The 27879-nt window shown below is 38.0% G+C and overlaps 2 protein-coding genes across 2 annotated transcripts in view; one reads left to right on the top strand and one right to left on the bottom strand.

Annotated features, from left to right (window-relative positions):
* Positions 1-6265, top strand: part of DAPP1 (dual adaptor of phosphotyrosine and 3-phosphoinositides 1) — a 48230-nt gene extending 41965 nt beyond the window's left edge. The window contains exons 7-9 of the mRNA XM_070392164.1: positions 543-628; positions 2701-2788; positions 4107-6265. Coding sequence (XP_070248265.1) covers positions 543-628; positions 2701-2788; positions 4107-4175 — 243 coding nt within the window. The 3' untranslated portion in view covers positions 4176-6265. The remainder of the gene's footprint in view (positions 1-542; positions 629-2700; positions 2789-4106) is intronic.
* A 6381-nt stretch (positions 6266-12646) lies between these two features.
* On the bottom strand, positions 12647-27863 carry LAMTOR3 (late endosomal/lysosomal adaptor, MAPK and MTOR activator 3). Its single transcript, XM_070392156.1, has 7 exons — positions 27764-27863; positions 27461-27506; positions 24233-24267; positions 19097-19155; positions 16594-16727; positions 15307-15370; positions 12647-13436 (listed from the first exon to the last, which is right to left on the bottom strand). The coding sequence occupies exons 2-7, from the start codon at positions 27467-27469 to the stop codon at positions 13363-13365; spliced, it is 375 nt and encodes a 124-aa protein (XP_070248257.1). The 5' UTR covers positions 27470-27506; positions 27764-27863; the 3' UTR covers positions 12647-13362.
* Positions 27864-27879: the final 16 nt, after the last annotated feature.

Raw genomic sequence — 27879 nt, 5'->3', positions numbered from 1 at the left:
GTGCAAAATTTCTGCGTAAGTAGAAGTTTAAAAATGCAAGAGATGCCCTCACTGGTTTGGCTCAGTGGACAGAGCATCTGCCTGCAGATGGAAGAGTCCCAGGTTTGATTTCGGTCAAGGGCACATGCCCAGGTTGTGGGCTCGATCCCCAGTAGGGGGAGTGCCAGAGGCAGCTGATCAATGATTCTCTCTCATCATTGATGTATCTATCTCTCTCTTCTCTGAAATCAACAAAAATATATCTTAAAAAAATAAATAAAACTAAAATTTAAAAACCACAAGAGAAAAATGACACCCTTCCATATGTTAAAATCCATCTCCATCAAATTAAAATTGTTAAATCAATGTTCTCGTAGTGCTCAGTAGGCCAACTTCCAAACCAAGATTGCATTTCTTCCCTTAGTAGGTTTTCTATTATCCATCCCCTTGGTGAAAGGGAAATTGACAGTTACACATAGTGGAGGATTTGTTAGGGAAATAAGTGATGAACAGATCTGTGTTTTTTATGATGACAGAGGTTGCTTTTTTTTTTTTTTTTTAAGTCACCAGAACCAATTCGGATCCTAGACTTAACAGAATGTTCAGCTGTACAGTTTGATTACTCACAGGAAAGAGTAAACTGTTTTTGGTAAGTTGTTTTATAAGGAAAATGTTTTTAAAGTCTCCTTGCCAGGTGTTTTAACTGAGGAATAAGAAACTATGTCTTAATGTGTACAAATGTTTTGATCTGGGTGGCGTGGGCATTTATGTTAGGAGTGCACGTCTGCCAGGTACGATTGATTAGGCTGTGCACTGCTCAAGTGTGGTACGCATAAGAGGATGCCATTCACTGTAAACAGCTTTATTCCTTGGGAGTTTTCTCCTCAATTATATCTTTGTTAACTCCAATGATGGGCGAGTTGTATTGTTACGACAATTTCTGGGAGATGACACAAAAGTGTCTTGTTCTGACATAATCAGTCTAGTACGCCAATTTCCTAACTGGGAGAAGTCAAGCATCTTGAGAAAGAGGTGTCTTATTTCCCACTGATTTCTATTTTAAAGTCTTCAAGCATACAAAAGTTGACATATATCTCTCACCTAGATACATCAATTGTTAATATTTTGCCATATTTGCTTTATCTCTATCTAATCACATTTTTACCTGAACCAACTGAAGGTAAATTGCAGGCACCATGACACACTATCCCTAAATACTTCAAGATGCATCTCCTAAGAATAAAAGTGTCACTGATACAACTACAATGCCATTATCACACCTAAGAAAATTAACATTAATTCTATAGTATCAACCAAGAGTAGACATCTTTAAAAATTTGCATAAAGGAATCATATGAGCCAGGAAGGATTTATATTTCTCATATATCAAAGTACTTGGAGGCAGGCAGCTGTCTTGACAAGGTCAGGTCCTGTGCCTCTACAGTTTTGTTGGCCTTTTCCTCAAGCTTGCTACTCCAGACTTCATGTAAGTCATGACGAAAGATGTAGGGGTGGCATCAGCTATGCCTGTCCATTTTTATCAGGAAGGCAGGTATTTCCCCAGAAAGTCAGATTTCCCCTCATATCTCATTGGCCTGGACTGGGTCCCATGGCTATTGTCGGCAGCAGAGGAAGCAGGAAAGGGTACTAGCATCATTAGAGTTGACTTCAACTAACTGTAATTTATCATCTAACTCATGGCCATGGAATTCTGTTGGTAAGAAAGGAAAATGTCTGTATTAAGAGCCAAGTAATAAGCTCTCCCACAGGGAATACCAAACAATGATGATTCCAGAAACCAGTTTTGTACAATGTGTGTATAGTGTCACTCCCTCCCTCCCCCCACAGCCCACCCACCCCTCGATTGGACCTAGCATCAAGATGTACCTTCTGTACACAAGGAATGGCCTCTCATCTATTCAGCATTAATTACTGGTATAAACAGAATATGCTGTGTGGGCTTTAGGATATAGAAACCATTCTGAATTTTAGTTCAAGGCTTTTTTTTTTCATGAGAGGGAAAAAGATGTTTGGTATTTTGCATCTCAACTGTAAGCACAGGGAGTATGGGCAAGATGTAAGCTAATGCTGACCTTATTAGTTAAATGATTTTGACTCTATAGTCAAAGAGACAATCAAATGAAGAGCTATCATATATTAGAACAAGTCTTTTGTGCCTAGTCGGAAAGTTCTTCTTCCCTCCAGCAGAGACTAACTCATGGCCAGAGATGGGCAGAAGGACTAGCTAAGGAGTTTGTTTCGTTGTCTTTTTCTCCCCATCTTAAATAGCTAACACAGCGTACATCCACAGGGAGCAGCGTTTTTCTCACTGAAGCACGCTAACCCAAATGAGTTCCTTCATCAAACTCTTCTCTATCTTGCATGTTCTTTGAATCATAGCACAGGTTCTGAGTCATTTTACAGATCAGCCGAATAAACATGGAAGTGTTGTATTCAGTCTAAGACAAAAGGATATGGGGGTGTCCTGGACATATTTTCCTCTTCTTTGAATTCTCATTAGAAAATACAAATCTAGCCCATAATGATAACATGAATCTACAACATCCTCAACATTTCTGCAGAGTGCTGGCAGAAATAGCAGGTTGCTTCCCAGGCCCTTTGTCAATTCTTGTTTTCTTGGAGTACTCTAATTAGTGTTTAACTAATACACATTCAGCTCACCACCTGGAGTGTCTTACCTTCTTTCTTTTGTCCTTTCAGCTTAGTATTTCCATTCAGGACATTTTACCTCTGTGCAAAGACAGGAGTAGAAGCTGATGAGTGGATCAAGATATTACGCTGGAAACTGGTGAGTTAAACGAGTTTTCTGGATGGATGCCTACTACTCAGAAATAACATGGCGATGATTTAAGACATATTTCTGTTGAAAGAATCAGACGAGCCTGAGACTCACTGGGATATCTACTTGCAGGCTTGTAGAATAGTCTGTTCATTCTTTTGGGACATGGAAGGGCTGCAGAAAGGGGTAAAAAGAGAAAGGATGAACTTGCACTGGGATCTCAGCCCCAGAGCCTTCCCCTTGCACCTGAGCGTCTATCGGTCTTCCTTTAAGTGTGCAGGCTTGGCCAATTTTGCCTGGAGGAGGACAAGTGGGACCAGAAGGTCAAGCTGACATATTTCTATAGTAGAAAATCCTTTTAGATTGCCAGAGAAGAAAGCTTGCCCTGGGTACTTAGTTTAATTTCCAGCATAAGCATTACTTTATCCAGGTCAAGGACAAAAGGTAATTTAATTGCTTCCTACATACCTCCCAGGGGAAATATGGAATGCTTATAAAAATGTATGGATCTCATACATTTTTCATATGTGTTTGTAAGTTAGTGAACTGTTATCCCAGAACTTGGCCTTAAAGCTTTCTAAAGTTTCCTGTAGACATATCTTGAAACCCTGGATGTTTTTAACATAAACAAATTTTCCTAATTAAGTTTTTATGAAGTTAGCTGATAATTAGAATCTTGTTGAAACTTCCTTTCTAGATACTGGAACTTTTGGTTTGGTTATCTTTTCAGTTTGAAATCCAAATAAATACACCACTCATTTGAGATGGTTCTAATGTATTTGATATTCAGTGGGAAATATTTTGCCATGTGTAAACTTAGCTGAGATATGAGTGAATTTCTTATTTTTTCTGTTTTGTAATTATGCAAGCAACATATAATCATTATAGAAAAATTAAGGTTAAAAATACATCAAATGCACATAGTTTCAAACTTTTCCCTATGCCAATAAATATTTTAAAACAAAATCTAATAATTCGTAAGTGTTCTTTACCTGCTCACTCTACCTAATAACATATTATGAACATCTTCCCATATCAATAAATTTAGATCTCTGTCTTCTTTGGATTCATTTACTAGTATTGGACTTTATGGATAAGTATAAGTATTAAACCAATTCCCAATATGCACAAGTTTGAGCAACCACTTTACTATAGTTCTCCTGGAAAAACAAAAAAGATTAAAACTTGGGGAGGGAGCACATGATAATTAATTTATAATTGCATGGTTTTCTTACTAATCAGCATGTCTTATTTAATATTTGTTCAAGCGAGAATTATCTTCAAATTGCTCAATAATACATACACATGTATGTGCATTTTATTACAGTCTCAAATAAGAAAACAGCTCGACCAAAGGGAAGGCACAATCCGATCTCATTCATTCATCTTTAAGTAGACCTTTCCCTCGGGGATGCCCTGGCCGGACAGCAGGGTGGCATGCTCACCACTGCTGTGATCCATAGCAGGCTGAAAACTGACTACGGATTTTTCTTTAAAAACAAATCAAAAGCAAATGCTGATTTGGATCTTCCTGAACACACCACATTTGCTGACTCATGGGAAGCTGCTGCCCTTCAAGATGATGTCATCTCCTTCAGAATACCGAGTCGCCGTTGTTATGATGAAAACTGGTGCAGCTAGCTGCCACACCCAGTGTGCTCACTCTCAGAACGCACAACAGAAGAGAACGGGCTTGTGTTTTCCCCTTATCGTGGTCCAAGCTTGTGGACTTCGTTTGCCCCGAGTCCCACTCTGCGTCATGGTCAGCTTATCTGACATCCAGGTTGTGCTATTACCCAGGAAGGAAAGAGCTGTCTACTTTGAGGCTCAGGCTGCCTCTTTAGAAAGTATATTGAGATAGCAAACAACAAAGATTGGGTTGGGCAGGGGGAAACAGGGTTATTCTGCTCCCCCCCCCCCGTTTTATACAAAAAACAAAACAATTTCCAAACTATAATAGATAATGTTTGCAGTATTTATTTTCTCTTTGTAAAGGCTCAGAAATCTGGTGGGTTCTTCATTCCCTTCTAATGATAAACCTGTGAGAACTAAATGTCTTATGGATGATTAGGTAGAACCATAAAGGAAGGTATAATTTAAAAAATGTCCTTTAGTCCTCACCGGTTTGGCTCACTGGATAGAGCGTCGGCCTGGGGACTGAAGAGTCCCGGGTTCGATTCCGGTCAAGGGCATGTACCTTGGTTGCAAGCACATTCCCAGTAGGGGGTGTGCAGGAGGCAGCTGGTCAATGTTTCTCTCTCATTGATGTTTCTAACTCTCTATCCCTCTCCCTTCCTCTCTGTAAAAAATCAATAAAATATATTAAAAAAAAATGTCCTTTAACCATTTTGGAGAAAATGTTTTAAAGAGTCAGAAAACACATTGAGAAAGGGTAATAAAGTAGCAGATGACATAGTTTAATGATAATAGTATTATAGTTATTATAACAACTAAAGGCCTGTTGCACGAAGAGATGCGTGCAATAGGCCTTCCTTCCCCTAGGTGCCGGCACCGGTTTTCCTCCGGCACCCAGGACCCAGGCCTTCACTCCAGCCGCAGTGGAGAAGGCAAGCTTCTTCAGTCTTCAGTTGTCTTCAGTCTTCCACTCCTTGCCTGCATATGCAAATTAACCACCATCTTTGCTGTGTTAATTTGCATATTCATCCTGATTGGCTGGTGGGTGTAGAGGAGTAACACCAATTTGCATATTACTCTTTTATTAGTGTAGATAATAGAGCACATGTGAGCACTAAGGTACCTTCATCCAACATTTCTCCAGACAGACTGCAGGGGCCTTCTCAAGAAAAGTGTGCTACAACAATCCCTTCCCCAGAGTAAACTGTAGGTGTTGGCCCAAGAGAAGTAAGAATCACCCTACACCTTATTCAAGGGCAACTTCTGTTGTCAGTTGAGGGAGCAATACTAGGTCCACATGCAATTTATAACAGTGTGCTTGTTACATAGCATTTTCAGACTAGAATAATGAGATTGAAGTAGGGGAATGAAATATTATTATCCAAAGCTCATAAGTAGATTCTATTATCTTTCTTAACACTCCCTTTTTTAAAGAAAGAAGTATGAAGGGAGAGGAAGTAGAGGCAGAATCCCCAAATACAAAGATTATGGTGCAAAGCTATAACACTGCTCTTTCAGTCCAAAGGAATGGCTTGATAAATTAGTTTTTCTGTTAATTTAAGTTTCTGGTTCTCAGAAAGTTTTGTATATTTAAAAAAGATGTTTAGTATATTTTGTAATATTTGTATATTAGATAAAGCAAATGTCAAGTTAAAAGGTGTTATGTTAAGTTTGCAAAGTAAGGAGTTACAAATGAATCCTTACTGAGATTTATGTTTTGTTTCCTCAGAACCAAGGGTGTTTCTCTGTGTAGGCAATATCATTTTTTACCTATTGTAAAATATGTCATGTTTATTTATATTCTTTGGTTATGTTTATTAAAAAGAGCATGCTTTTCTGTGTCTGTGATATTTTGCCATTAAAATGTTTTTAATATCTGTAGCTTAAAGCATCCATATTGGTTAGACTATGAGCTCCAAAGGATTCTGAGTTGAAGAAGTAGTCTGGGTTTTCAAGCATTTCTTAGTTGAATATGGAAAAGATAATAAATACATGATAACATATAGAAGTACGTAAGGTAAATACTGCAGGTGAAGCACACAAAGCTAGATGATGGAGAGTGTGCTGTGGTAGGGATATAACCTTTTTTTTTGAGGGTTTGACATGAAAAAGGTGAGCTAACATATATCTACTACGTCATTAGTACCGTGCTAGATGTTTTACCTGCTGCTGTCAGCAGCCCTGAAAAGTGGTCATGATTTCACCTCCTGAGAGGAGGCCCTCAGCTATTTCTACAAGGTCCAAGATAAGGGAGACGCACCAGTAGTGTGTCTGTGTCAGGCCATGTGGGCTATTAGGTATGTGGTTAGCATCAAGGCAGTACTTCCTAACACACTGCGGACGGATCACGAGAATTCTCGCTTCATATTACAGTGTTTTACAAAGTATCATACTTAAAAAGATATTAGCTTGTAAGAACATGAAATAACTTCAAAATGCAATTGGTATTTAATTTTAAAGCATGCCTTTAACATTTATGTAAAATGTTTTTTGTACTCGTTCAATAGAAACTTGGCCACTGGGTAAAGCTAGCAATAAAACTACTGGTCCGCAATGTGTTAAGACACACAGTAGTGCCCCCTTATTCCTGGGGAATATGATCCAGACCCCCAGTGTATGCCTGAAACTGCAGATACTGGTACTACCAAACCCTATAAATTCCCTATACATACATACCTATGATAAAATTTAATTTATAAATTAGGCACAGTAATAGATTAACAATAACTAATAAAATAGAACAATTATAATACACTGTAATAAAAGTCATGTGTGTGGTCTCTATATATATCTGGAATTTTCATTTAATATTTTCAGACCATGATTGACTATAGGTAACTGAAACCCAGAAAGTAAGACCGTGAATAAAGGGGGACTACTGTATTCTCAGAACTCCCCTGGGAATATCTTGCCCACAGAAGCAATGTTCACTCCAGACCAGGCGAGTCACCCCATGGTGGGGGGGCTATTACTGCCTCGGAGGAACCCTGCCCCCCTACTCCAGAGCCACTGGACATCAGAACAGTCAGTAGGCTAGAGCCCTTCTCTTTCCGCCCACATGGCACGTGAGAGACCAGGTTCTTAAATCCTCACCTGAGCAAGTACAGTACATAGAGGACTTCTAGGCTTGAGGCCACCCTGCTCACTACGGATTCAGGCTGTCAGGGCATGGTGTCAAGCAGAGTTTCCTAAATCATCTGTGGTGAAGGACCAGATCCACCAACCCCCCCCCCCCCCCTTTAATTTCAGACTGGAATTTTATAAAATCCAATAAAAATACATTGTTAGAAAAATGAAGTAAAAATACAAATATCATAATCCCAGTTTTACGATCAGGTTCTACAGACATAAAGTTACTATGTCAAATTGCTGTAAGATTTTACAGCTCTTAATTTCTGTACTTGTCACATACTGCTAATGGACAGAACAGCCCAGTCTGCGGACCATGTTTTGAGGAGCTCTGGTCTAAAGGACTGGCAGGTAAAAGGAACTAAAAGCCTTCTTGAGAAAGGATTCACCTGGAGGTAGAGAGGGTTGAGGAGCATGTTTTATTGATGAATTATGGACATCTGTCATAGGGTGAATCTGAGCATTCTTGTCAACTACTCAGATGCTTAGCAAAACCTAAAGAAGTTTTTTCACTAGTCTCAAGGGACAGACACTGACTGTGTCCCATTTACAGCTGTGAAGATGGCACCCTTAGCCTTCAGTTGCCTCTAGGCATCCTTGTCTTCTGTCAGCAGCAGCAGCAATGGCCAAGGTTGGGGGGCAAAGCTCATCCCAGAGAATAGAAACAAGAGCAAATGAAATTGACAGGTGTCATGTGGTGTCTGCAAAAACTGGTTTCAGGAGTACACGTAAAGGGCCCTTTGGGGACTCCCAGAAATATCTGGACGGCATTTTAAGAGGGACTGGATTTTCCATAGAAGCAACAAGGATGGAACCAGAGCAGTGGTCCAGTGGGCTCGGGAACCTGTGGTCATTGCCCCAGTTCCAGAAAGCAACATTGGTGCCGAAACTGGTTTGGCTCAGTGGATAGAGCGTCGGCCTGCGGACTGAAAGGTCCCAGGTTCGATTCCAGTCAAGGGCATGTACCTTGGTTGCGGGTATATCCCCAGTAGGAGATGTGCAGGAGGCAGCTGATGGATGTTTCTCACTCATCGATGTTTCTAACTCTCTATCTCTCTCCCCTCCTCTCTGTAAAAAATCAATAAAATATATTAAAAAAAAAATATATATATATATATTAAAAAAAAGAAAGAAAGCAACATTGGTATAGGCATACGCAGCAACTGGCAAAATACCCACATTGGTTTTCTGAGCCATGGCATGAGGGCTCTAAGGGCTAGAAAGGACGAATGTAGACCACTGCAACTGCCTCTACCTAGAAAGATAGTAAACCAAAAGCAATGGAGGGATTTCAGAGATTAGTGCCACCATCAGACTAGAGGATGCAAGGGTGGGGATCCCCACATCCTCATTTGGCACCCCTACTTGGCCTGTGCAGAAAATAGATGACTCCTGGAGCATGACAGTGGATGATGACAAATTTAACCAGGGGGTGACTCCAATTGCAGCTGTTCCAGATGTGATTCCATTGCTTCAACAAATTAACACACCCCCTGATACCTGGCATACAGCAATTACTGATTTGGCAACTGATGGTTTCCCCCCCCCGCCCCTTTTCTTGATATTTATTAGTAAAGAGCATCAGAAGCAGTTTATTTGGCAAGACCAGCAATACACCTTTCACTTTCCTACCTCAGAGGTCGATCAGTTCTCCACCCTATGTTGTGATTTAGTCCATGCAGACCCTGACCACCTTTCTTTCCACAAGACTCTCTCACATTGGTCCACTGCACTGATGACATTATGCTGTTTGGACATAGTGAGCAAGAAGTACCAAGTACTCTAGGCTTCCTTGTAAGACATCTGTGTGCTTGAGGGTAGGAAATAAGTCCAACAAAAAATTAAGGGCCTTCTAATTTTGTGCATGTCCTTATGTGTCAGTAGGATAAATATCTAGAAGTGGAATTGTTGGGTATAAAGCAGCGGTTCTCAACCTGTGGGTCGTGACCCCTTTGGGGGTTAAACGATCCTTTCACAGGGGTCGCCTAAAGCCATCCTGCATATCAGATATTTACATTACGATTCGTAACAGTAGCAACATTACAGTTATGAAGTAGCAACAAAAATAATTTTATGGTTGGGTCACAACATGAGGAAGTGTGTTTAAAGGGCCAGAAGGTTGAGAACCACTGGTATAAAGGTTAATTTTGTGTCAACTTGACTGGCCCTGGAATACCCAAATTAAATATTATTTTGTGTCTGTGGGTTGTTTCTCTGGAGAATCCTAGTATTTGAAAGTTTGATAGAGATTGCCCAATTGTCCCTCATAAAGAGAATTCCTATAGCAATTCTATAAACAGAGTATAAAAAATGCCTGTCCTACTAGCTATTAAATAATGCTTTCCCCACTGACTTAAGATGTCATCTTTAAGTCCTCATATGTATCGTATTTTTCTGTGTATAAGACACAATTTTTTTCTAAAATCATTAGACTGAAAAACAAGGGGCACCTTATACACGGAAGTCAGCCGAGAGCCACGCGGGTGTGTAGCTGCCCATACCAAACAGGCTTCCTCCAATCATGAGCCTTATTGTTACTGACGTCAGCTGATGCCATAACTGGAGGTGGAGAGTGCACAGATGCAACAGGGATTGGAGCGTTCTGAACCCATAAAGATGTCAAAAATAAAAAGGTAAATACCGATAAGCAATTGTCTTACTCTGCAAAATTCAAACTGAATGTAATCAGCTATGCAAAAGAGCATGGAAACAGAGCTGCAGAGACAATTTGGACCTCCTCCCGCTGAGTGTCTGATCAGACAGTGGAGAAAACAGGAAGAACAATACCTTAAGATGCCAAAAAAGAAGAAGGCCTTAAGAGGAAAAACAAGAAAACGGGCAAACTCGGAGCAGAGGCTTAAGACCTGGATTATGGAGCAGCGCCAGAGTGGCTTATGCGTGTCAACCAAGCTTATTCCATGTCAGGCAAGAATGTTTGCAAGTGAAATGAACATTGTTGATTTTACAGGGAAGGCAAAATGGTGCTTCAATTTCATGAGGAGAGAAGGATTGGCCATGAGAACACAAAGTTGCCGAAACCGGTTTGGCTCAGTGGATAGAGCGTCAGCCTGCAGACTGAAGGGTCCCAGGTTCGATTCCGGTCAGGGGCATGTACCTGGGTTGCGGGCACATCCCCAGTGGGAGATGTGCAGGAGGCAGCTGATCGATGTTTCTCTCTCATCGATGTTTCTAACTCTCTATCCCTCTCCCTTCCTCTCTGTAAAAAAATCAATAAAATATATTAAAAAAAAACAAACAAACACAAAGTTAGCTCAGAAAATGCCACCAGTTTATGAGGATGATCTCACATATATAGACAGTGACTCAGAAGACAGCAGTGATACAATAGAAGTTGAAGAAATTGATATGTCTGGAACTAATAGTGACTCAGAAGAGAGCAGTGATACAATAGAAGTTGAAGAAATTGATATGTCTGGAACTAATAGTGACTCAGAAGAGAGCAGTGGTACAACAGAGGCTGAATAAAGTGATATGCTGCATAATATCATAGTACTGGTATGTGAACATTACTGCAGTAATTACTAAATAAAAATGTGTTCTATTTTATGTTTAAAAAATTGATTTCTTAATTTTGGGTTGGAAAAGTGGGGGGCGTCTTATACATGGGGGCATCTTATACACAGAAAAATGCAGTATGTACTAAGGCCTGTTCCTGGGGTAGTCTGTTTCATTGATCTGTTTAGCTGTGTACCTAATTTAGTTTTATACTACCTTTTCAAACCTTCTTAGGAGATTTTCACCTTATTTTTCCAGAGAAACTATAGAATAATTTGTTATACCCCTTCGAATAGAAATTGTAATAGTAGCAGTATTTGCCATGCAGAGGTTAAGTATCTCTACTTATCTTTTCTAGGGTTTTTAGATACATACTTATTACCTGCAATTAAAATGTGTCACCTCATTTATAAAAGACCTTCTTGTTTTATGTATCATTGCAATGGCAAAAATTTCCTGGACACCAATAATCCAGATAATGGCAATTCTGGATTATAACTGGTGTGTCTAATACTTCATTAGAGTGTAACAATTAACCATGTATAATTCCCTGCAGTTAAAGCATCTCTCTTGCCTCCACTTCTTTGTAAAGGCTTTTGTTCTTGCCCAATTCAAATGCCCTTATTCTCTCTCAAAATAAAGCAGAATCTAATGCTAAATAAATAAATGCCCCTATTTTGTTTCTATAGCATCCTTTATCACAGCATTTCACATATGTTTCATTTACTGAACAATAAGTTCTTTAAAGATAGGTACCACAATTTAGTCTCATATTTGTATAGGATTTAAGGAGGGAGAGGGAGTGAGAGAAGAAGCAGGCACAGTGCCTGGCCCACTACCTCACTCCACAAGGCAAGGACCACATTTGCACACATTCCATGTAAAATGCACCCTGGAGCACGGAAATATGATGTGAATTGTGCTCCTTAAGAGTTCTACAATGTGGCAGTTCTATGAATGGCAATAGGTCCTCAATGCATGTGTACTGAACTGTACCAGGACAAACTGACTGTCAAAGAACCCAGGAGGAAATTAACCACCGTGAATGACGGACTGCATTCCTGAATATACAGGGCAAATTCTAGAAATATGATACCAATTTCATAGATATTAAATTAGGCTCATATGCCCTAACTGGTTTGGCTCAATGGATAGAGCGTCGGCCTGGGGACTCAAGGGTCCCAGGTTCGATTCCGGTCAAGGGCATGTACCTTGGTTGCGGGCACATACCCAATAGGGAGTGTGCAGGAGGCAGCTGATTGATGTTTCTCTCTCATCGATGTTTCTAACTCTCTATCCCTCTCCCTTCCTCTCTGTAAGAAATTAATAAAATATATTTTAAAAAAATAAAAATACATAAATAAATTAGGCTCATAAATATTTATTTTTCTACTGATAGTTTATGCCACATAAAACTATCTCCACACCAATATCCACAAGAAACACTCATTACTTATTCGTGTGGTTGAGAAGAGTGAAGTAAGTAATTATATCTTTAAACTTTTCAAAATAGTCTGGGAGGGAAAAAACTATAGTGCTCAAACTATACTTTTAAAAATACTATTTTATTTATATTCATGTATTGAAAAAAATGGCTGTAGTATCATGTTTACATATGTACCAATATTGGGGACAGAGCTCAATAATGAATCATATCTAAATTTTACGAACAATGCACAAACATTAAAACACTGAATGGTTATATAGGAAGCAGAGTGGGTGGAAAACCATTAGCTATCATTTTTATTATACAGCAGCACCCTCTGAGAAGAATCAAATCAATTAGTAATATTCATCTATATTGCAAAAGAATATATACACAGGAAAGTTAGTGATTGTACTCATTTTATTACTTTTACTAAGCCATTTTATGTCCCCACACTTAATGCAAAGAAATAAAACAATATGAAAAAAATATGTCCTCATTATTATTCACAATAAAATAGATCTGCTTCAATCTGCAGGCCTGGCAGAATGTACAAGGGGGAGCACTTCATGGCTCAAGTGGATCAAAGGACCATTTTGATTCCGACCCACCCAATAGAATCTCATGCAGATTTGGGGACTGGACTAACTCCACGGGAGCTGTGATAGAGAGAACCATTTCTGTGGTATCCTCAGATCTCAGTAAATAAGATCTATACAAGAAAAGATAACAATCTGTCCATAAATTTTTAGTATAAGGTAAAAAAGGGACCCTTTTTTGGGTACCTGGATACAAGTATGTTGTGGTCTCAAGATTGCTAGATTGATATCTTGTCTATTATAATGAAGATAAGGTAGACATCAAAACCACTGTCAGGTTAAGAAACTTCTACAACTTGTCTCAATTCTTCAAATAATGGAGCAAGTTCCTTTTCTAAGCTGACAATTAGTCCTAAAACAAAGAGATTAAGAAAATTAGAACCTTAGAAAAAATGTTCATGAAAAAAGTCTTTGACTTAAATTCCCTTTGACTGAAATTATTACTAAAAAGTAAATGAGATAGTTTATTCCCCATAACTAAAGCAAAATATTCTAATTCTAAGTAAAGTAACCAAAAAATTGATATTCATTATGAACTTTCTTCCATGTTTAAAAGAAAGTTCAATGATGAATCTGGAAGACAACCTAGTCTAAAAATTAGCATGTCTAGCTTCTCCTTAATTTCCCAGCGTGAAAGGCTACATATTGTAGACACTGCTTATTTTATGTTTAACTAGAGGCCCAATGCACAAAATTCGTGCAAGGGGCTCAGACCCCACTGTGGCGGTGGCTGGCGGCCTCGGCCCCCGCTGCAGCGGAGGCCAGGGGCCTCTGCCTTGGTTCCCACCGCTGCAGCAGCCGAGGTACCTCCTCTACCTCTGACCCTGCTGGCTGCGGCGACTGCCTCAGCCCTCGCAGCCCTGGCTTCGTCCAGAAGGACGTCCGGTCTAATTAGCATATTACGCTTTTATTATTATAGATAAATATGAATCGTCCTCTTTCTCACAGAATATTAAAAGCATCTGGGATTCTCAAGAAAATGTTCTAAGTACTAAAATATAATTCTGTACAACATCATAATTTATAACAACCAATGAGTTAGTATGTGACGGTGATTTATCACAATTACTGTTTAATATACTTAAAATAGATACCACTATCCTATACAGGGGTGAGCAAAAGTAGGTTTACAGTTGTGAGTACATGAAATAAAGAGTTCATTCTAGTATTATTAATTCTTGTATTATTTATTTGTATTACAACTATAAACCTACTTTTGCCCACCCCTGAATAATTTACAAAGTGTTTTCACATATATATTTTACAGCTTCAATACATTAGAAATGGAAGAGAACTAATAGATCATCAAATCTAAACCCCTCTTTTTAAATACCAGGAATCTAAGGACTGGCTTCAGTGACATAGATAGAAATAGAACTTGCTCTAAAAATTCTAAATAGTGGTCAAATCTGAAGGAGACAGACCCTAAAAATAAAACACCACTTTATCCAAAGGGAGTAAAAAAAATATAATTCAATTAAATACTGTCACTTTACACATAAATGCTCAGTGAAGGCTACTGGATATAATGGGGTCTTGCTCTCCTCCATGGGAAATACAGCTTTCTAGTGTTTGTTCTCAATTCCTCAACCTCAGGAAGAATGTGATTATGTTCACCTATTCACAATCCTCCGTCATCTTGCTCACTATCGTCCAGGATTTAAAAATTCTAATAGAATGGTCTATATGGAATTTAACTCATCCGTGACCATTTTATTTTTTGGTTCTCTACTCTTTTTGTTTTCTAAAGCTCTTTTAATGTGAGCAAGACATAGCACTCAAGTGGTCAAGATAACATTTAATTTTCTTTTTTATCTTAAAGGATAACTTACCCACACAAGCAGATATTAGCTCCATTATACAGATATGGAAAAGAGATAATTTATTTTTTTGGAGAGCAAAGACCTTGCCCCCAAATTCAGATTTCTTTTTACCCTAAATCTACTAATCCTATCATATTAGACTATTCAGATAGGGTATCATAAAGAATTAAAAGCTGCATTTAACAGGAGGCAGCCGATCAATGATTCTCTCATCATTTGATATTTCTGTATTTCTCTCCCTCTCCCTTCCTCTCTGAAATCAACGTATGTGTGTGTGTGTGTGTGTATGTATTTATGTATATATATGTGTGTGTGTGTGTATATGTGTGTATATATATATATATATATATATATATCTTTATATATTTTAAAGCTGCATTTAAGGTAATTAAAACACACCTGTATTGGCATTGCTGCTGGCTATGAAACTCACCACCAAAGGTAAACGATTAAACTGAACCACCTAAAAAGAAAAGAAGATCTACATATTATGTTGTATTGTGAAAAGGCAGTATAATTCAATGAACTATCTTAATCTTTCAAAAAACCTTTAAATGGTCAATGTGTAAGGTAACAGTCCAGTATCATGGTATTACCTCATGAAATATGAAAGCGATGAAAATAAATATTTCCATGAAACGGAGTCACTGAGTAACTCTTAGAGACAACACCATTTAGCCTAGAAAGTTTTTAAGGTGGGACTGTGTCTTCATTTTTTTAATCTCTAAAGACCAGCAGAGTATCAATTACATAGTAAGAGCTCAATAAAAATTTAATAATTAAATGGCTAAAGAAAGTATTTCTCATTCAAGTAGCTGTATCTTTATGATTTTTCTGCCACCTATGTACTACTATAATTTAAACAAATTTAAATTAACTTTAAATCAACTATCTTTAACTTAGCTTCAATCTAACCCTTATCAGTCAAGTTAAAGGCCAGATGGGTTATTTTTTTTACCAATATACATCAGAATATACAACTTTTAAAATAAAAAGATGTTAATTGTGCATTATCAGTAGTACATAAGTCATACTTTGGTAAGCACCACTCAAATAGACAAGTGATTAATTTATTCTAACAAAAATGTAGCTGGAGATCAAGAAGTATGTAGCAACTAATTTCTTTCCCACAATTAATAACTTCCACTTACTTTTATACAGGGTGTGCCCACAAAATATGTATATATATTTTAACAGCTGATAGTTCAATTTTGAAAATAAAATGTATTTTAATAAACACTGCCTTTATAATTTTTCAAAGTGTATGTATACGTTTCTTGGGACACCCTATATATAATTGTATATTTTACATATATCCCAAACCAAATGAAAGAATTAGCTAAAATAACTAATTTAAATAACTTATCATTTGACTTTCAAGAGAAATTTTTATCTGTCACCAACAACACAAGTGTCATTTGAGATATCACAACTGTTAAGCTAAGGGCACCATCTACTGGAGGTAAGAGTGACCTGGCTTACCCTTTCCAGGATAACATTACTTTATTATTACATCTTTTTAATTACTTTCCACAGTAATTAATTCCTGGTGTCAAATTTGAAGCCTAAGATCTTAAAATTCCACCCCTTTCAAAACTCAAATTTACAATGATAGCACAAGCTATTTTATATAGAAAACATAATAATAGTTGAAATCAGCAAGCCATTCGATAGTTATGAACTTACCTGGTAGGTATTATAGTAACAGATGATACTTTTATTTTTTGAAAGTCCAAGTTTGCTCCCTTGGTCTGTTGCAAGGGCAAAAGTAGATAAGAAACCAGGTCTCAAAGCATGCTCTGGAGCATTATCATTGGCCACTGGAAATACAAATGATTCGAGTAAAAATTACGCAGTGGACATGGTAGAAAGATTTGCAGCACCTTTTTAAGACATAGATCTGTAAAAATACCAAGCACAAGAGTTCTGTTTCCAATATTTAAAATCATATCACTAACTGGGTCTCATCAATTCAGGTGTGAAAAACTGCTGAGATGTTGAGTGAGCGATCAAAACTAAGGGAAAAAATGATGATTCTCACAATATTTTTTTATGTTTAAAAAGAATATTAAATGTTTATATTTCTTTAATATCTACCTGCCTTAAAACACAGATTAATCAGTACATTTAAATATTTTATTGAGTGACTGATTTTGGAAGGAGGGGGAGAGAGAGAGGTACAGCAATCTGTTGTTCCACTTATTTATGCATTCATTGGTTGCTTCTTATATGTGACCTGGCTGTAGATCAAATCCACAATGTTGGTGTATCGGGAAGCCGTTCTAAACAACTGAAGTACCCAGACAGAGCAATCAGTACATTTAATAAACTGAATATTCTCGTTAACTGACGGCCAAGCTAGAATTGATAAAAAAGCTTCAGAAAACTTTGCTCTCATAAAACCTATAGTAGTATTGCTTATCGGTATTAATAATTCTGCAGCTGGCCAACTTTTTCCTTCACTCATTAAGTCATGGAGTTAGTTGTGCAAGCATAAGGTTTTAACATAGAGAACCCCAGAAAGAACATTAGAGCTGGCAAATCTGACATTATTTTGTTTAAAGCCTTCATTACAGAACTAAGAAAAGACAAGTGACTTGCCCATAGCCACCAATGTTTTATGGTAAGTTAGAAAGCACACTGGACCACACATCAGGAAATGATGGGTTCCAATATTATTTGTCACTGACTCACATTGCAACTTAGGAATAACAATGTACTCTTTGCACTTGACAATCTTTATTTATAAAACAAAATAAATTGTTTCTAAACTTCCTTTAACTCAAGTCTAAAATTACCTGACATGTATGATAAACCCAGGTAGAAAATAAATTGGCAATAAAATGTGTAGAGCATTATTTACTCTTTCTTTGGTAACACTATTACAATGTCCTAGTGTAACTATACACATCCATTGATGATACCAGAGAGAGTAGTAAAATGTTCTTAATATATACTGACTGTGACATCATATACAATAAAAAAAAAAAGCTTAAATTAGGTAAAAAGTTCTTTAGGTTAGCAAGCTCTTCTTTAGGTAAAAAACTCTTGTTAGATTCTGGTTAACTAAAAGTTTTGTAAAACATAAAAGGTTTTTTTTTTTTTAATCTTACTTCCAGGAAAAAAGTACAGAATCAAGAAAGATTAAACAAAAACAACCAATAGTATGTTGATTCAAATATATTGATGTTTATCCTAAAACTACTGATAAAAATATATATGGGGCTAGGGGGGTAGAGGAGTCTTTATGTATAATATATCTAGCTGCCTACACGCCCAGCCTCATCACTTAGATTTACTAATGGTTTATATCAAGCACGTCAAACTCAAAGGCTAACACAGACCAAATAAACAAGGTTTAAGTTTATGTGGGCCGCAAAAAAACAAAAACTTCAATTTTCATAGAAACGTAGGTTTATTTTGATAGAGACATGCTGAATACAAAGGGCTGAAGTAAATGAGTAATCGTTAACATAAAATAAAAGAACATTTTAATAAAAATTAATATTTTTTCTTGAACATTAACTTATCAGATACTGAATAACTGCACAAATTAATAAGTGTAATGCAAATAAACCTATTTTCCTTGTTCTCTGAAAGCAAAATATTTCCTGTTGCGTACACCAAACAAGTCAGTCCAAGACCAATGACGTGACAATCGGCTGCTAAAATATTCACTGCCAGTATTAGTGGAGAGAAAGGGTGCACCTGTCCTTAGGCATGTAAGGGAAATGAATGCAACACGATTATAGTAATCAGTCATTAGTGAACGTTGCAGTTCGTTATTAATAATTATGGATAACAGGATATTGTAAAAATTAAGTTACAAAATTTTTATTAAAACCTTTCTTACATACCATTATATTGGCAGGGCTGCAAAAATATTCGTTGTGGGCCGCAAGTTTGGCATGCTTAGTTTATATTATACCATAATATGTCATTAATGGGAAACTGGGCCTGTGATTAAATCCATGCTTAAACTCTGAATGGCAACATGATACTTTTAATATGTAATAAGTTTAAGTTTCAACACAGCCTTCAACATACAAAAGCAAACATTTCCCCCCAAAGACCTTCTCCTAAATTTTCTGAAATGGGTTTCATATGCTTGCTTCTGTACTACTCAGATGTAAGTACATCTTTATTCTAAAGCAAACACAACACTGGCATGTTAAGTTCTCAGTTTTACCTTTAATAACAGGCACCCCGTCTCTGTCTGACACAACAATAGCATGAAGCCCTTCAACACTAGAAAGGAAAAATATATAACATTTCACTTTCTGAAAATGTGTCCCTCAAAGTCATAATGATAATTTTCATGTGTATTTCTGAAAAACCATGGAAACTCAATTCTTGACAGCATAAACTCCTGTTTAATAAAACTCTTCCAGAAATTGAATGAATGTGTATCACTGACAATATATCTTTACAATTTATAGTTTATTGATGAAGAGCTAAAACATAGTTGATTTTCCATTAAAATTGCTAATTATTCTGTGGTTTACTGAAGTATGACAGGTTATTAGCAGTGGATACAATGGCAAAGACAGACTTTTTCTTTCATTCATTCTAATAACAGTGCCCAATATTTGTGGCACTGAATATTTATAATACCGTGCTAAGCAAAAATAAAGTCACTGTCTTCACAAAACTTACAATCTAAAAGGAGAGTAACTATCCATCAAATAATCTCGCACTAACAAATATAAAGCTACAATTGTGGCAAGTGCCAATTAAGTGATATGTGGGGATATGAGAGCCTATAACGCAGGGGAGAGGGGAGAGAGGGCCAAGGTGGGTCAAGGAAAGCTTCCCTGAGGAAGTGAAAGCTCAGCTTAGGTGTTAAGGCACTGACTAAGAGACGGGCACAAAGATCATCCAAAGCTGAAGAAATTGGATGGGAAGAATGTAGGTTATGCAGCAATCCTTTCAGCCATCCTATATAATAAAAGGCTAATATGCAAATCGACTGAACTGAGGAACGACAGGTTGCTATGACGCTCACTGACCACCAGGGGGCAGACGCTCAACACAGGAGCTCCTCACTGGTGGTCAGTGCCCTCCCATAGGGGGAGTGCCACTCAGCCAGAAGCCAGGCTCAGGGCTGGCGAGCGCAGCAGCAGTGGCAGAAGCCTCTCCCACCTCTGTGGCAGCGCTAAGGATGTCCACTGCCAGAAGCCATCAGTCGCACATCCCCTGAGGGCTCCTGGACTGCGAGAGGGCGCAGGCCGAGCTAAGGGACCCCACCCCCCTGAGTGCACAAACTTCATGCACCGGGCCTCTAGTGTCTATATAAGGAGCAGTAAGCAGAATGGTCAAGACTATACCTCTGAAATTAAAAAGGTGAGTTGCACCCAGGCTCTCCTGCTTACTATTTATGCTACCATGGGCTAGTTATAAAACTCTCTAAGCCTCAGTTAACAATCTGAAAATGGGAATAAGTGTACTTTTTGGCTATTGCAAAATTCAATAAAATAATACATGTAGAGGTTGGTACATAAGTTTACATTAAAATAGTAATTATTATTAATATCGGGATATCATCTGTGTACCCTGATAATGATACAATTTATCACTACAGTTTAAGTATTAAATTATTAGTAAGAATTGCTAGAGCATAAAAGAATAGTGTCAAAAATTATAATGAGGAAACATTCTCAAACTTTCAATATTTATGTAAAACCTAGAGCCTTGTAACTATATCATATGTAGGTTGCAACTCACAAATATGCTCAGTGTTCCTACTATATAACCTAGAACTATCATTCCTTATTGTGTTAACCTTTATATTTTAACTAAGCAATGAATAATATTCACATTAACTTATACTCATATTACTGAAATTATGCTTTTAAATCCTGTCAAAAAATGTTTGTCAGAGAAGTGTTATTACAATTTGAGGAAATGTTACAAACAAAGCCATTTATCTGCCTCACACTAAAAATAAGAAAGATGTAAAAATTGTGTATATTTACTAGTATTTTCTATTATCATTAAATCCTAAAAGTATCTATTGATTGAAACATAACCTATGTGATTAATACATAAAACAATATATTCTTTTAAGTTAAAAACTAGATATTACAGATACTTGAGACACCCACACACCACTTTGTGCAGTTACCAACGGCACCATCTCTTGAAATAGAAAAAGACTGGTAACCTAACTAACCATCAAAAAGAACAAGTTAAGTAAGTTATGACACATAAATGCAATGGAATACTCTGCAAACAAAGCAGCAGCTCTTCATGTACTGGGAAGGACTGATCTCAAACTTACAGATGTTAAGTGAAAAGGCACATGGTTTTGAATAGTGTGTACAAGAAGCAACTTATATAACAACACGATGTAGGCATTTGTATGTGTATATTACAATAGATTAAATGTTTGTCACTCTCCAAATTCGTATGTTGAAACCCTAATCCCAATGTAGTGGTATTTGGAAGTGGGGCTTTTGGGAGGTCATTGGGCCATGAGGGTGGAGCCCTCATGAATGTACTTAGGGCCCTTATAAGAGGCTGCTAGAAAGCTAGCTAGTTCTCCTTCCCTGTCTGAGAATATGAGAAGTCTGCAATCTGCAACCAAGAAGAGGGCCTTCACCAGAACCCAGGCATGCTGGTGCCCTGATCTTGGGACTTCCAGCCTCTAGAACTAGGAGAAATAAATTTTGATCATTTTACATATAAGAAATATCCAGCCTGTTCAGTGTGGCTCAGATGGCGGAATGTTGATCTATAACCAGGAGGTCATGGTTCCATTCCCAGTTAGGGCACATGCCCGATTGCTGGCTCAATCCCCAGAAAGGAGTGTGCAGGAGGCAGCCGATCTATGATTCTGACTCATCATTGATCTTTTTATCCCTCCCTCTCTGAAATCAATAAAAATAAAAAGAAATATCCAGTCTCTGGTACTTTGTATGATAGCAGCCTGAGACCTCTGTGTATACATGCAAATATGTATGTTTATATACATGTTTGCCTGCAGGTAACAATGGGTGCCTATGAGAGGGGAACTATGTGGCTGAAGGACAGTGATGGGAAACTTCTCATTCTATGCCCTTCAATTAACTTTTGAATATTGAATTTTATGAATGTATTGCCTACTCAAAAAATAAGCAAATTAAAAAAACAGGTAAAGAGTACTACAAAAATGTTTTAAAAATCTGTGTCACCATAGGTACCTTTTTTCTTTTCATAGTAATTAACTTAAATGCCAACTAAAGCACCAAAAGAGGTAGAAATGAAAAAGATCTCCTTTTTAATTTCAAATTCACAGAGATAACTGTCCAAAAAAGTAGAAAAATTACTCACATACTTAAAGTAACCACTTTAAAGAAATCAGGTCACAAATATAAAAGGTGTTTCCCATTCTACACACAGTCAACAAAGAATAACCGGAATAGATTTTTACTAATAATTGAAAAAATATATAATGCATTGATAGGTACGCTATACTTTCAGAAGAAATAAACTGTATGAAATATTCTGTAAAAATCTAAACCTTACACTTACTAAAACATTTTTTAACATGTTTTTATTGATTTCAGAAAAGAAGGGAAAGGGAGAGATAGAAACATCACTGATGAGAGAGAATCACTGCCTCCTGCATACACCCCCTACAGGGGATCCAGCCTGAAACCTGGGCATGTACCCTGACAGGGAATCGACTTGTGACTGAGCAACACCAGCACAAAAACATTTTTATCCCCCCTCCCCCCAAAAGCAAATGTTACATTAGTAATCAAAGATATCATACTTAGTTCTATTAATATAGTAATGAAACATTTAGTTATTTTAAAACACAAAGTTGTGACTATTTAAGCCTGAGACTGCTTGAGTCACAACTAGACTTAAAAATACAAATACAAGAACTATATTTAACAGAGAATTAAAAAAACAGAACAAAACTGACTTGCTTGAGAGGCATAGCAGTACAATTAAGAGCATGGACCCACAGCTCTGAAGCTAGGCTGCCTGTGTCCAAACCCTTAACTTACATACATCTAGCAACAAATCAGTATTCTATTTTTCTTTATAAATGTTCAGTAATATTATTTCTCCATTCTTTCGGCTCTTGGGTTGCAATATGCCTACCATCAAGAAAAAATGGTCACGAATATGAATTAAACTAGCCTCAGTCATGATGAAAAAAACACCACTTTGTACTAATCATTTTCTTTCCATTATGAAAAGATTTTCATTATGTTTTTACAAATATCAGCTATGCCTCCATTCCTGTATTTTGTCAGTGTGATATTCCACCACCCACCACCAATTTTGGCATCCTTTCAATATGCTAAACTTCTAAGAAGGCAAATACAAATACAGAAAGCCCTCATTTTTGCAAAGTTCCAATTTAGAAACATTTTAATTGCCAGATTAAATAACACCATTCCCCCTCAACAGCATGGGTCAAATTTCAGTAAGTATGATATATTAACTGAATAATTATATAGAGTACTAACTTCACTATCTCCTTAGTTCACACATTACCATGTAAATAACTGATATAACAGACACACATTGTGATCAATAAGTAGTCACATGACTTTTTTCAGAGTGTTGGTGATTGATTAGTAAGCATCTGTTTGATTTATGCAGAGAACAAAACATGCAGTGTTATCTCATTGTCCAGTGATATTAAAAAAATAACTGAAATGAGGCCAATTAAGGCAAAATATAGCAAAGAAACGAAAAGTGGTAATACTGGAAGTGAAATTTGAATAGAAATTAAATGGAGTTAGAAAAAAAATAGCTGACTGAGAGGTTGACATTATCATTGTTCTGCACAAAATGTACAGCCAGAGAACTTAGTGAAGGTGGACTTAGTGACATAAATGAGAAAGTGGTTGTGATGAAAAGGATAATGGAAATGACAGAGGAAATGACACTGGCAAACAAGCTTCCTATTAAAGAACTCGAGGAGATATTTCACAACACTGGACAACACACTGAAAGCTGACTCAGACTTAGGAGCGTGCCAATTTGCCATGGCACAGAAAAGCTGCCTGTTCCTTATCTTAAGCATATAGCTTTCATGTATCTTAAGGTACATGGAAAGAAGTAGCAAACACTGTTCAAACTACTCCTGGTAAGTTTTTTTTACAGAGAAATAAATGTACTCTTGTAACCTCTCTAGGCCCCATGTTATTTATCTGCAAATTCGAAGGCTATTATTCATGCTACCTAGGACTATGTTAGGTAAAGTGCTAAACAATAGCATTATATACACACAGTATTTAGTCTAAAATAGCAAGAAACAAAATGCTACATAAAATTAACCGTTATGCAGAACTTATTTAATGACAAATTAATAATTTTTTACCTTGGTAACTTTTTATACAGGAATCGCTTTAGGTCCTGAAAGAGAACATTAACAAATCATGTAAAAACACGCCTTGCACTAATTCTCTAGATCCTGTCCTATTCACATTTCAGGGACCTTGAGTCATCATTCCTAACCTTTCTTGTTTGTGTTTTCTTTCCCTTTCTGATTTTGATACTTACTGGTTGTGTGACTTGAAGCAAGTTAACCTTTTTCTCTAAGCCTCAGTTTCACTATTTGTTGAGTAGGGACAATAGCAGAACCTAGGTCTTAAGACTGTTTTTAAAGTTTATTGAGAAGATGCATGTAAAGTGATTAGCATATCTGGAAATGGGAAACACAAATATATATTAGCTGTAAAATTAGGTCATACTTTCGTATTATTTCAAATCCTGGTGCTATTGTTGTGTTGAGAATATATTATGAATATCTTTCCATATATACACATCACTTTAACAATCCTGGGTAAATTCATTTATTTCTCTGAAATTTAATTTCCTCACATGACTAAATATAATGTCAAGTGTTTAGCATGTGACATAATTACGACAAACGAAATAAAAAACTTTACTTCGTCTCATTACACTCTCTCATCTGGAGAACTTCATTGATAAGCAGGTATCAATTAAGAGCTCTACAAAGATAAATACGATACCTGTTGTTTTGAACCTCTAAACCCTACAATTCCCCAAACCTTAATGTTCATTTTATTTCACGTTATCACCACCAGTTTACCTTTCCTCTCATTTTAAACAGACACAAGAAAATCTCAGCTTATATCACGGTGTCATCTAAAATCCAAATTTCTCAATCATTTTGTTCCCACTAATGGCACTACCAACCCCATTATTCAGGTTTGAAACTATGAGTAATAGTTAACCCTAACCCAGCCGTGGACAAACTACGGCCCGCGGGCCAGATCCGGCCCGTTTGAAATGAATAAAACTAAAAAAAAAAAAAAAAAGACCATACCCTTTTATGTAATGATGTTTACTTTGAATTTATATTAGTTCACACAAACACTCCATCCATGCTTTTGTTCCGGCCCTCCGGTCCAGTTTAAGAACCCATTGTGGCCCTCGAGTCAAAAAGTTTGCCCACCCCTGCCCTAACCTCACATTTGTCACTTTTAAATCACCTGTGAAGTCCAATGTTTTTAAACCGATTTCTTCTCCTTTTCAATGGACATACGGTTTACTTTCATTTTACTATTTGTGACTTGCACTAACCTCCCAATTGGTATACCCATCTGATGTTTCTATCCCATGCAGTCTACACAGTGCCAAGAGTCATATTTCCTCCTTCTCTAAAGCCATAATTGCAGTGATTTTCAACCTTTGCTATGGATAACATAAGAGGAGCATTAATACACACATACACACACACACACACACACACACACACACACACTCTGATGCCGGGGTTGGAGGTGCTCCCCAGATGATTCCCTGTGCAGCCAGGTTCAGAACCAATGTTTGAAAGGCTCTCAACCGTACATTGAATTATGTACAAACTGGAGGCCAAATGCACGAAACTCCTGCGGTGGCCACCTCTGCCTCCGCCCCCACCAGCCACTGTGGCTTTGTCCGGAAGGAAGGAAGTCTGGTCTAATTAGCATATTACGCTTTTATTATCATAGAAGACGATTCTTTAGACATTTGAGACTCTACAACAGTGGTTCTCAACCTTCCTAATGCCGCGACTCTTTAATACAGTTCCTCATGTTGTGGTGACCCCCAACCATAAAATTATTTTTGTTGCTACTTTATAACTGTAATTTTGCTACTGTTATGAATCGTAATGTAAATATCTGATATGCAGGATGTATTTTCATTGTTACAAATTGAACATAATTAAAGCATAGTGATTAATCACAAAAACCATATGTAATTATACATCTGTTTTCCGATGGTCTTAGGTGACCCCCAAAGGGGTCGCGACCTGCAGGTTGAGAACCGCTGCTCTACAACATGGCCTATGACTAAGTTTACAGCCCTGCTTCCTACCACTCCCTCATACATATCCTTAGCCCCAGCTAAACTGGACTATTCACAGCTCTTCCATACATACCTCTCCCTAAGTCTGCTGAGATTATTCATTCTGGTAGTAATATTCTCCCTCTCTTACTTTTTAAAAAGTTGCCACTCATCATTTAGAGCTAGTATCAACCACCGAATACTACAATCAGGCTATCCTGATAGACACAAACCAGAGGTAATCACTCGAAATTTTCACACAGTAATGTATGCATATCTATGATCCCTTGCATAGTATTTTAAGTTGTAAAACTCTGAAGGAGAGGAATTATACCTCAATCTTCATTATTTCACCCTCAGCCCTCATGACAGAAACCTTTGCAAGACAGATGCTCAATAGAAAGTGATTTGATTATGCCTGACTAATAAGGTCTCAAAAATATAATGGAAGACACCCAAAAATGGAGAGATAAGGGCAGTAAATGTTGCTTAATATTGAAACACATAATCTTGCAATCTGAAAAGAAATCAGATTCATATTAATGCTGAATGACTATTTAGTGTAATGGTAAGAGCATGGACTCTGGAGCTAAACTGCCCGAGCTGGCACCTTGACTCCACAAGTACTAGCTGTGTAACCTGAGGCCAGTTACCTGACCTTTCTGTGCCTTATCATCACAGGGGTGACAGTGCCTACCGCGCAAAAGTTATAAGAAATGAATATATGTTAATATTTAGAACACTCAGCATGTATGTAAGCAAAGTAACAGGAGGTAAAGCATCACCATGAGTGTGGGTATTAATGCCCTGCTGTTTCTAGTAACTAGCACAAGCTACCTAAAAGCTTAGCATTTGCCTTGTGTTACTGAGCTAAAGAGATGTCAGTTGGAAATCAACTAAAATCGCTACAAGGAACTTAGAAAGACACCATGACTACTGCTGAAAAAAAAGGATTCCGAGCAGCAAACCACAATTTAGAAACGCAAATGGCAATGTTCAGAGCCTCTTATGCCCGCGGGATTTGGGGAGTACGAACAGGCGCCCTGGTGTCCTCCACCCCCATTCCAAGACCCACTCAGGACCCCGGCAAACCCATTCTTATTAGCCGCTCACTGCAGAGCCTACAGAACATAATTACGGGGGAGCGGGGCCAAACGAAACAAATTTCTGGGGAAGCGCTACCTCTCCCCGCCCAGGAGTCTCCTCCAAACTCTCCACCCTCTCCCTCCTCCTGTGCTGGGGGGTAACTCACATCCGCCATGATGCACCCTTTTCTCCCGCGGGTTCCAGATCCACGCCTGAAAAAGAAACTCCTGGTGACTCTCCCGTCAAGATTCCCTCGCGCCCCACCGCGACCCTAGCAAGCGGCAAGAACCTGCGCCTCCAGAGCTGGCGGACACCGAAGGGAGCCAGAGTTCCACCTCCCACCCCACCTCCCCAGGCCCCTGGATCGAAGTCCCCAGCGAAGGGGAAGGGGCGTCCACTCCTCTTCAAGCTCAGCGCCCGCGCCACCCGCGGGCCCAGGCCTGACCATCCGGCAAAGGGGCCCAGTTACCCGGCTCTCTGCGCAGCAAGGTTCGTGGCTGTCCACCGCCTCAGGGACAAGCTTCCAAGACAGGTTCCTCCGCAAGCCGTCGTCACATGACTTGTGACCCCGCTCTGTGCTCCAGG

This window comes from Myotis yumanensis, unplaced genomic scaffold (assembly GCF_028538775.1).
Source record: "Myotis yumanensis isolate MYYU_CA2020_CCGP unplaced genomic scaffold, mMyoYum1.0.hap1 SCAF_1, whole genome shotgun sequence".
In the NCBI taxonomy this organism is placed as follows: domain Eukaryota; kingdom Metazoa; phylum Chordata; class Mammalia; order Chiroptera; family Vespertilionidae; genus Myotis; species Myotis yumanensis.
This window is presented reverse-complemented; position numbering and strand designations above follow the sequence as displayed.

Coding starts and splice junctions, on each gene's coding strand:
- LAMTOR3 (XM_070392156.1), bottom strand. Junction 19,156..24,232: donor CTGTATAAAAAGTTACCAAG/GTAAAAAATTAT, acceptor TTTCCTTTCTAG/TGTTGAAGGGCTTCATGCTA. Junction 16,728..19,096: donor CGGGGTGCCTGTTATTAAAG/GTAAAACTGAGA, acceptor TTGTATTTCCAG/TGGCCAATGATAATGCTCCA.